This window comes from Diadema antillarum, unplaced genomic scaffold (genome assembly GCF_040938485.1).
Source record: "Diadema antillarum isolate AM-2024a unplaced genomic scaffold, OU_Dant_1.0 seq00000821_RagTag, whole genome shotgun sequence".
Classification (NCBI taxonomy): Eukaryota; Metazoa; Echinodermata; class Echinoidea; order Diadematoida; family Diadematidae; genus Diadema; species Diadema antillarum.
In genome coordinates, this window is record NW_027271698.1 from 627,481 (window position 1) to 638,649 (window position 11,169).

The window sequence follows — 11,169 nt, forward strand, 5'->3', positions numbered from 1 at the left end:
AAAAGATATGACCCACTATACTTTACTTTGAAAGGCTGGGAAAGACTAGATGGCAATGTCTCACTTCAACATGCTCAACCATAATGATTCATTATGAATAAAACTTTAAACACACGGGAAATTTTGTCAAGGAGAAACACGAAGCGTCTTGTACAAGAGTAACGACGCCGTTGCGGAAACTTTTGACGATACTACGGCGCATGCGTAAAGTTCGCGAAACTGAATGGGCTGGATCTTGTCGATTGTGAGTACCTGTACTTCAATTCAGCAGTCTCCAGCAAGAGCATCAGTGGAATCGGAGGTACTGGAAAGAACTCGTCATCATCTTCAACATTGTACAGTCATCTATTAGTCATACAACCATGGGTTTTTCTTCTGAAGCAACATGCGTAATTTTATTAGTCACGATTATGACCAATGCCGTCGTTTCTGCCGTTTTTAGCGACCACTTGGCAGAAGAAGTCCAGAGAACTCAGAAAGAGCCCATTCCAGACTACTTGAGATCAGTCGTTGATTGTCACCTAGGCCGACCGCACCGGCGATTTCCCGAGTGTCGGTGCGGTGAATATGCCGTGGTCGTGCCCAAGTCTGAGATCCCGCTCGAAAACCTGAACGAGTACCACGTTATGACTGTCACAAGGCACAGGACCGTAAAACTAAGGTAAGTTTCGTTTGTTTATCATACCAATTTCTGCAAACTTCCACCCGAACTCGCTCTCCTCCTTTACCCTCGCGACAAGCTCTGGGAACTTTATACGCAAGCCATTATTTGAAAATAATATCGTTTTATTATGGCGAGCATTATCTGTGAGCGCTAATTAGCGATTTGACATGATCTTGCAAGAATAGCAGCGACAGCTACCTCAACGAAAATGCGAAACAAAACAAAGCAAAACAATAGATAAGATAACAAAGCAAACATATAGTTTATGGTATTGATTTCTTAATGTTTGTTTCATTCGGATTATAAACTTTGCGAATAAGATATATAGGCCCATGATTAGCCTGACAAAACCATTGCTTCGTATAGTTATCAAATATATATATATTTTTTCATTCAATGACCATGTGTTGTGGAATTGAAACATGTTATCTGCACAAGTAAATCTCACATTTTCATGTATTGACTTAATATACTGGTCGATTAGTAGGCCCCTAGATATGATACTCTTAAATAGATACGCAATGTGCTAAATATCTCCCATTACAGAATGTTCTAAACTTATAACCGCTATATATCATCGCACGATTTGTTTGATGTACTTGACGTCAATTGACGTCAATGTTGGTATCCTCGATCGTTCTTTTAGCCCCTCGCACTATCATAACAATAGAACTTCTCCCAAAAGAAGTTGCCTAAATCATGCCATGCTGTGTGAATAGTGTACAATGTATTTGCACTCTGATAAACCCCTCTTGTTAATGTGCATGACTGTCGCGGGCAAAGTTCATGTATATAGCACTGATTTGTGTGAACTGTAGTGAGTGTGCAGAGTAGAATATAGCTCCTGGTGACCGAGGAGTGTCTATGCGCACGTGAAAGGAAGGAAATGCGATATGAAATTATACTACTAAACAAAATCAAATAAAGCAACAGAGTCACAAAGTATTCACAGTGAATGTTGTGCCCATATACAAAGTACTGTAACGTGTGATCGTGTGAATCGTTATTTATCACTGTGTCATGCATTCATATGCCCATATGCCGTTGACTTCCAAAACTTTATATCAAACGAATTAAATGTCTATTCAAAGAAGGTCAAAAGGGCATCAAGTAAAATGACGCTGGATATTTAAAGGGATGGTTTAGTATTGGTGGAGATGAGAATTTGGCTTTTAACCTTTTCCAAATACCAGAGGAAACCACTTATGAAATAGTACAGAGGATATCATTCTAGGAGGAATTCAAAGTTTATTTGATGAAAATAGCTTTTGGTATGGCTGAGGCACCCAAAAACAAAGTACAACAAAGCGATCGTAACAAAAGCTGGGTCCCACCTTTTATTAGGATCGCTCTTTTTTGGATATCTCAGCCATTTCAAAACCAATTTTCATCAAATAAACGCTGAATTCCTCTTAAAAATACATGTTCTTTCATATTTCATAAAAAGTTTCTCATTACCTCACAAAAAAAAACATAACATAACTTTACTATTCTTTTTGTATGTATCTACTCTATCTCACGAATCATGTTAGAAAATGTAAACCTGGTGACAAAAAAGACTGAACAGTTCCTCGTCGATGTAGGGGCCTGCTGCAGATTGACAACATAATTTTTTTTTTTTTTTTGGAATGGTTGAGAGACCACATTGTGACGCGATTCTATTGGGACTCCACATATCACGCTCCCATGAATGGAAAAGTTTGAGGTGTTTTCCATTTGTTTTTTCCCACCAACCCTCCAAAACACTCTGACAAAACATATAGTACGGACCGATGAGCACCAAGTTAGCAAAATGCGCCAGAAGCCATTGTGCTGAAGACGTCATCAGTCATTGTGCCCAAGTTTTTGTTTTGTTTTTTTCATGGTCCACCCATGAATGAATAACGCCCTTCAGAGATTCGATAGCAGAATACATCAGTGACGTCAGAAAGTTTTGGTCGTGCGTAAACTCTTGCATTGATATCTAATATTCTGCATACAGTTTCAGCACTTCAGCCGGATGTTCCTTAGAAAATGCATGCGTGTGTGTGTGTGTGTGTGTTTATGTGTATAGGAAAGTTGTTACTTTTTACAACTTGAGTTTTCTTGTTGTTGCTGAGGCATACAGAGTTGCTATAGGGAATGATAATGTTTTATCACTGCCAGCAAACTTTATCTTATCTAATCTACTGCGTGCTTAGAGATGCGTCTTTCCCATTTTGATTTTGATTTTAAGCAATAGCTTCAGAAAGCAGAAACTTTTATTCGTGCAATTCACACTTGAAGTGTAAGTTAAAAGAAATTCAACTGTTTAAGTTAAGGTAAGAGAAAGATTATTTAGATAATAGCAAGTTTTTACATGGCGCATTTCAGACTTGAAAAGAATTTCAATGCGCTTTACAGAACAAATTATACCATGATACAAAACATACCAACAAACATTACACTCCCAAGTACAATATTTTACTCTGCAATGATCATCATATATAAAAGTACATAATAGATCAAAGTTGCTAATACATCTGGCATAATTGCATAAATAGATTCAAATTTAACAAACATATGCTATCTTATACAATTAATAAGTTTTGAAGTTTTGTTTGAAATTGTCGATAGGACCACTTTAAGAGGGGGGGGGGGAGAGTTGCGTATCCTTGGGAACCCAAGAATGATAACGCTCCTCCTGCCTGAAAGTATATAATCATTCCTATAAACTGCATAAAAGCTGTATATCATTTGTATCAATGTCAATATTTGGATTGCGCTGCTATAGGAATCATGCCTATATTTAAAAAGTAGTTTCCCACCCCGCCACCTCTCTTTCCACCCGCCTGTTCACCGACGATAATAGGGAGCTATGAGCACAGACAAATATTAGACTACCCTCAAAGACTCCTGAATGCTGGTGACGTCATTTCTCATTGTTAGAGTCGATGAATGAACTTGCATGCTCCAAAGATTCTCGTCAGAGTATTTTTAACAAAGATTGCTTTCTGTTTGTTTGAAATTGACGCACATTCGGCTGTCGTCACGGAAATCAGGTTGCTATGCAAATGAAAGTCTAAATCTTGCATCTGAGCACATGAGGCTAAAGAAATGTATGATTCGTTTTTTGTTGTTTATCACTGAGTATTTGTATGTTCCTTTGTTTTGTTCTTCTATTCCGTATATCGGACCCGTCCTAGTATGATATTGAAATACTGCAAGACCACATCCCTCGGCAGAAGCGATAGGTGGCGCCATTCCATTGATTGCTGAAGGGCAAACTGATCTTTGCTGATCTTGTTGCGTTTATTTATAACACGTCACAAGAGTATATTGTTCTTGATATTGGTGTTTTACATTTCTTTTTAAGGCGTTGTTTTTCGGTGCTTTCTACCCCTGCAGGTACTACTTCTGCAATTTTTGCAGCATGTGCCCCGATGGTATCGCCACAAAGACGAACTGTTCTCAAGTTCAGGACACACAGTGCTCGTCGCGTTGCAGCAACCCCCGACACATCTTTGACATGGGCCGAAAGGCCTGCATCGACCCAAATGCAGGCTCGGCCACTTCATCCCGACCAGCGACAGCTGAACGAAGTAAGTCTTCCTCTTTGATTATCTGACACACACACAAAAAAAATTGTTGCATCATAGCCAAATGTTGAAACGTCTTGTTTGGAGGATTAAATCTGACCCACGTCAAAGGTCAGAAGTCATTGACCTTTCACATAAAAACACTACTTGATAAATAACATTTATCTTTAATTAAGACTGTAATGATTATGTAAGATCACGATTAACTATTACACCCATTCATAAGCACATACATATATAATGTAATCACGCACCATTTTGTGTTTATTACTGTTGTGTGTGTGTGTGTGTGTGTGTGCAACATAATAAAGTATATTTGTCAAACTACTTTATACAAGAACATGGGACCAAAGTATAATGTGGGCGTATCATTTCATTTCCCATCGACCTCCTCATAGGTATTGTTTCTGCTGCCTGATTTCGCTCGTAGCAAAACTATTGTATGATGTTAATACGATAATACAAGGCCTATTCCATCCACTTTTGACTATGCAGATGGCGCTTCAGTGATTTCCAATGGCATGTCCCCGACGGAAAGGATACATGGGCGGCCATCAAAAGGTAAGCCATCTTCTGATACGGAGGCTTTCTGCATCTTTTGCGAGCATTGCCAACATTTGACCCATTTATGCCAATATGACCCCCCTCAAAATGTAAGCAAACGTATTGGAATTTTCGAAGGCGGATACCCAAGCTACGTCTATTTAGAATCCCTATTGACAACCTCACGCCAATTTCAAACTTAATCTTTATGCTGTTTTATAGTGATCTAGATAAAGTTTTGGGAGTTTTGGGTGTGAAGCAACTCCCGATCTCTTTCTTGTTGCTTGTTTGCATGTCTGTAAGTTTTTCTGATGTATTAGAATAAGGTACGAAAAGGGGGTCCTCTCCAAAGAAAAAAAACTGTATCGAGGATAATAATGGGTGAAATGTAGACAACACTGAACAATGATTTCATATTCATGTTTTCATGAAATTTGAAGCATTTGAAAGTTGTACAAGCGGAAGTCTCAAGGTGGTCCCCATTGTGGAATGGCTGCCGCACAAAAAAAAAAGAGAGTTGATTTTTACCTTGAATTGTGTTTATGAATGCATACTCAAACTCAAACGCAAGCTCAAAATCAGACTCAGACTGAGCTTCACACCAAAACTCAAAGTGCGAGAGTAAACCCAGATTCTCAGCGTCAGCTTCAATCTCAAAATCAGCCTACGACCAAGATTTAGACCCAAAATGAACATTAAATTCAAGCTCGGACTCAAAATCAGACTCAGACTCAAACTTAATCTAACACTAAGACTCATGCTCAGACCCAACTTCAAACGAAATCCCAAAGTCAGACTCAGACGTATAGGCATATACCTCAACGCTTGCCAAAACTAAGTTGGCGTTCATGTGAGGACATAATGTCTTGGACAATATTGAACAGAGCCGCAGAAGCAGTGCTTATGACAGGAGCGATGTGAGATAATGAATGCAATTTTTACAGATTGAATTAAAGACGACGAAATTCACGTCACAGACATAATTATCTGGTTGACAAAAAATCCTTTTTCATTCTACCGGTATGCCGGAAGAACACAGACGATGATACGAGACCCAATTATACTGATGTGTTGCAATTCTTTCAGTAAAAATTGTTGAGTGTCTTTACCCTTTTCATGACATGAATGTGACTATGATCATTACTCATAATATGTATTTTTCCCTTCTTCTTCTTTTTATCGGCTTCTAGAACCCGCCGTCGCCCAAACCGTGTTTCAACTCGAAACACTCATTATCATCCTGGCGGCCGTCCTCATCGTTGCTATGGTGATAGTCATTGTGATCAACCTAGTGGTCTGTTTCAAAATCCGATCGAGGGAATCGGCGGAGGAGGATCGGCTGAAACTATCGCAATCGCAGTCATCGTCACAGGCATCGATAACACAAGTGTGAAAAAAAAAAAGTATGTGCGCGTTTCCCGCGCCACATACAAGCACGGCAGGGACGAAAATAAGAACAAAAACAACAACAACATTTCTTGTGTGAGGACGGCAGCTGCCCATCCCAAGTGTCACCGTTCACCTTGGGATCTCCAAACACCAGTCGTGCAACTGACAAACGAAAGTGTCGTAATGGCTGCTTTTTGTTGTTGATTTGTGACATAAACTTGTTCATGACAATGACAAGACCTACGAAATATTGCTTGTGCCTTGCCTATCGGAGAGGTAGAACTATTCTTTGAACGAGTGTGGGGTGAATACATTATATTTTAACTACATTCTGGTAATACACTCGCCAGTTGTATTCAATGATGAATTGATTCCAAAGCGGAAACGAATCCGTTTCAACTTTTTTTTTAAGGAAAAACAGGTAAAGATATTATTTTCTTGTCGATTGCGTATTTTGATAAAGGAATATGACATAAACAGTACTAAGAGTAATTGCTGAAAGGTATTCTTGAGTAATATTCAACATTGTTAGGAGACTCACGTACGTGCTCCTATTCGAGTGATGCATTGCCAAAAAATCACGTTGGCAGGAAGCATGGTCTTAAAAGATTTACAGTACTAGATTATGTACAGTCTTAAAGGGATCGTATAGATTTGGTTGAGACCTTACTTCATGTTTCTAATATTTTTGGTGAGACAATGATAAACTTTTTATGAAATCTGAAAGAACATGTAATTCCAAGAGGAAATCAGCGTTTATTTAATGAAAATAGGTTTTGAAATGGCTGAGATATCCAAAACAGAGCAATCCTAATAAAAGGTGAGACCCACTTTTTATTACAATCACTTTGTTTTACTTTCTTTTTGGATGTCTCAGCCATCCCAAAACTGATTTCATCAAATAAAGTTTGAATTCCTCTTAAAATGGTATGCTTTGTACTATTTCAAAAATGGTTTCTTGGTATCTCACAAAAAGTTAAAAGCCCAATCCTCATCTCCACCAATACTATACCATCCAAGCTTGATACCATCCCTTTAAGATGACTCATGACAATGTAAAAACAGTAGTATAGACAGAAATGTACATGTAAAGAATGCAAACAATGGTGTGATATTAATCATAATTGATGCCGTGCTCTTTTGTCAAAGGAAATCAGAGAAACAAAGTCAAGTTGAACGCGGGAATCCTTGAATAGCTTAATTCAATCTAAAATGTCTGGTGTTGCTCACCGTTCGAAGCTGCTCATCTTCATATAATTATTATACCACGAGATGTCTTTGAACGCAGAGCTGTATTAGTTAACACAGGCGGGTTTCCAGATCGTGTTTAAAGGACTTAGAATCGAACTGTTGCTCATTTTCACATCATAGTTGTCGCACCTTTTACAACACTTCAAAGGTACAGTTTCAGATATTTACTGAACTAGTTATTGTACTAGTAATTTATATACAACCAAAAACTCTAAAACCACTCCTGTGTCTTCCTGAAATGAAAGGAATCGATACGTCGTGTCATATTCTGACCTGGAGTAACGAATCAAACGTAAATTATATGGAGTTGCTTTCGTGAAATATACGATTATATGAAATTATTAACATTAAATTAGCGGTAAATCGCTCCTACGAGAAAAACAAAATATCACCCTATATGAGATTAACCTTTAACCATTATAATGAATGCAGATTTCAGGGGGAAAAAAGTTATAATTTGCGAAATATAATCACCTGATCTTTCAGAAGTAGGCCTATAGGTAAATATATCATAATTGCCTACACATCGCCTTACGTTTTCAGTTTCAGTTTCAGTTTATCACCTTTAGTAACGATAAAACCGTGTTAACATACAACTACAATGTTGAGATTGTCCATTTTCAAGATAGAGCTACACATATTATGACCTCACATAATGGGTATTTAAATCAGGATTAACTGCTGCATTTATTTAGGTTATACAGGGTGGCCCAAAAAGAACGGAACGCCTAAGATTTTTAATTCTAGCAATATTGTTCCTCATTTGTCATTATTTTGTATACTATTGGAAAGGCCATTCTTTTTCCAAAAGAATGACACCAAGTTCTTTAATCTTGGTTAATGCATCATGGTTTTAGGACTATTTTTGTCAACCCTTGCAATTTTCAAAATGTTATCATTTTGCACTCTCAGAGACAACGAAATCAGCGAGAATTCGGCTTGCCATAGAAGCAGTAACGTTCACAATGTGTGGAATGTGGCTGTCATTGTCCGTTACCATTGTGAATGAGACGACCTGACGACAATAACACTGTCCGCCCCACATTCCGCACATCGCGAACGCTACTGGTTCTACGGTAAGCCGAATTCTCAATGGTTTCTGTATCTCTGAGAATGCAAAATGATCACATTTTGAAAATTGCAAGGGTTGACAAAAATGGGCCTAAAATCATAATGCATTAACTGAAATTAAAGAACTTGGTGTCATTCTATTGGAAAAAGAATGGCCTTTCTAATATTATGCAACATGATGACATATTTGAAACGATATTGCTGAAATGAAAGATCTTAGGCGTTCCGTTCTTTTTGGGCCACCCTGTATAATGTGTCCAAAACATGATTCCAGCCACACACTTTTTTTGTGTGTATTTTTGCATACAAATGTAGACTCCGAAAAGTTTATTGTGAATCTGCAGGCAGGTAACATTTTTTTTTTCATTACTGAAATATATTTAAAGTACACTTGTTCCTACTTTACCGTAAGGACCCTAAGTTTGCATTATAACGTAACACAATTTGTGTCTTAATTGAACCACTGATGCATTAACATCAGATGGTAAACTTTGCGTCTATATTGTACAGCACTAAGTGCATGTAAATATCTATAATTTAAATGTAAATACTTTCGTCAGAGTAACTGCCTATGTTATGTGTACATAATATATGTATATTTGATAATTTATAGTGCAATGCCGGTCATTGAACATGTACAGTAAAAAAAAAAGTAATATAAAAATGTAACACTATATCAGAATAAAGTCAACAAGGAAATGTGAAGAAATAAATTCAAAAAGTATGTGCTGCTTAATGATAACTACAGTTTTGCTTGAATATAAAGTTGAATGAGGTAAAGATATTGAGACTAGAGAAAATCGTCAGTCAAAATGAAGCAAATATGCAAATCATTGGTAAATACGATAATGTCACGTGGCCTTCAAAAGTTTTCCTTTAATTTACACTCAAATATTCACTGATACTTTAAGTTGTTCTTAATTATAAAGTTATAAACAGTGATGAAGTTTGCATAAAACAGCAGCCTTTAGAATGCTTAAATTATTTATGAACATCGCCATTTTCAAATCATTTAAGAAAGCAATGTGAGACAGATATAGATTTGCTTGAATTACTCACGTGCTTAGAACCGATACAGGCAACATTGTTTTGGGAGGAAATGCGCAACTTCTCTTTTTTCTGCAACTTTTTTTGTTACTTACAATGCGATTTATATGGATTTTTTATTGTTGCGTTTGTTAAGTCTTATACTTTTCATTGAAATCAAACTTAAATATTGAATTGCCACTATTTCGTCGTGTCACAGAGTTAGCGTTAAAGGACGAAGGAAGTAGAAAGAAATCTTAAGGCTTTTTACTTCGTTTTCCCAAGATTGCCATCTAAATCAGGCGACTGGGGGTCTCCTGTATTTTCAGTTATCATTTCCAAGAGATCAATATCACGATTTCATCAAAACGTTCTTGATTTTGTATCGGTATGTTATTTCGTCATTGTACTTTGCGTTCAGTTATGTGTCCAGTGAGTGTCATGTGTAATTTTGTTTGTATGTTTGTGTTGAAAAAAAAAAGCAGAATGAAAAAATAAACCAAACAAATCTTGTCTGACCAATCTGGTTCTGATTACCTTACGTTCATTTTTCTTTGTGAGGATTTATTAAATGCGACCACATCTGCCTTGTATACTGATAGTAGTCTGGAAAAGAAATAAATATAATGCATACACACCACTATATTGATAACATTTACACATTATGATATATAATTATACACGTATATACATATAATCATATGTACACACATAATATATATATATATATATATATATATATATATATATATATATATCTATATAATATTCATATAATGTATCAAAAACAGAATAGGACTCAAGCTCATGCTGTCAATACCAACAACTTATTTCTTGACACAAATTTTCGCGCTCCTCGCCCTTTATCATGTCGAGGAGCAAGAAAATTTGTGTGTCTATTTTTGTATTATTTTACCAACACGTAGACTACAAATTACCATATATATATATATGTATATATATATATATATATATATACATTAAACACATTTGTATATTATATACATACAGCCATCTGCATAATTGTAAAATGAATATTTTTGTTTTATTCAGTCATATATATTTAGGCCCCATTTATTGTTTCTACAAAGTAGAGCGACTCAAACGTTTTTTGACAAAGCAGCATAAGTTGTACTTGCAACGTATTTTGGTATTCACTTTATCGAAGTGTAGCAATGTTGTGCCTGGTGAACTTCAGCAAAAGATGTTGCAATTATTATCTGCAAGTGCTCCCTCTACGCTGAGGTACTAATACTGTTTCTTTTTCTTTTCCAATCCATTGCTGATCCTCAGAGGAAGTAGAGATCAGTTGTAAACAAGCTTTTAGCACTTTTAGCATTTTGGAATGCCGAGCCATTTAAGATGTACCGTGTGTAAAGATCCTCTTGCGGTAGACGGCACACAGAATCTTGGCGGCCGATGTACACCGTTGCAAACTGAACAGGATAATTATGCTTGTCGCATTGATCACTCAGTGCCTATGGTGAGAGGGCAATAATGTTGATAATGGTAATAATAATAATAATAATAATAATTATGATTATTATTGTTATTATCATATCACTACATTATCCTTATTATTATTATTATTATTATTATTATTATTATTATTATTATTATTATTATCATTATTACTACTACTACTACTATTAGGCCTACTATTATTAC

The 11,169-nt window shown here is 36.5% G+C and overlaps 1 protein-coding gene across 1 annotated transcript; it reads left to right on the forward strand.

The window, feature by feature from the left end:
- The first annotated feature begins 326 nt into the window (after window positions 1-326).
- On the forward strand, window positions 327-6,157 carry LOC139739915 (uncharacterized). The gene is made up of 4 exons (XM_071650515.1): window positions 327-661; window positions 4,031-4,224; window positions 4,717-4,782; window positions 5,955-6,157. Exons 1-4 carry the CDS (start codon window positions 363-365, stop codon window positions 6,155-6,157), a joined length of 762 nt encoding a protein of 253 aa, XP_071506616.1. The 5' UTR covers window positions 327-362.
- Window positions 6,158-11,169: the final 5,012 nt, after the last annotated feature.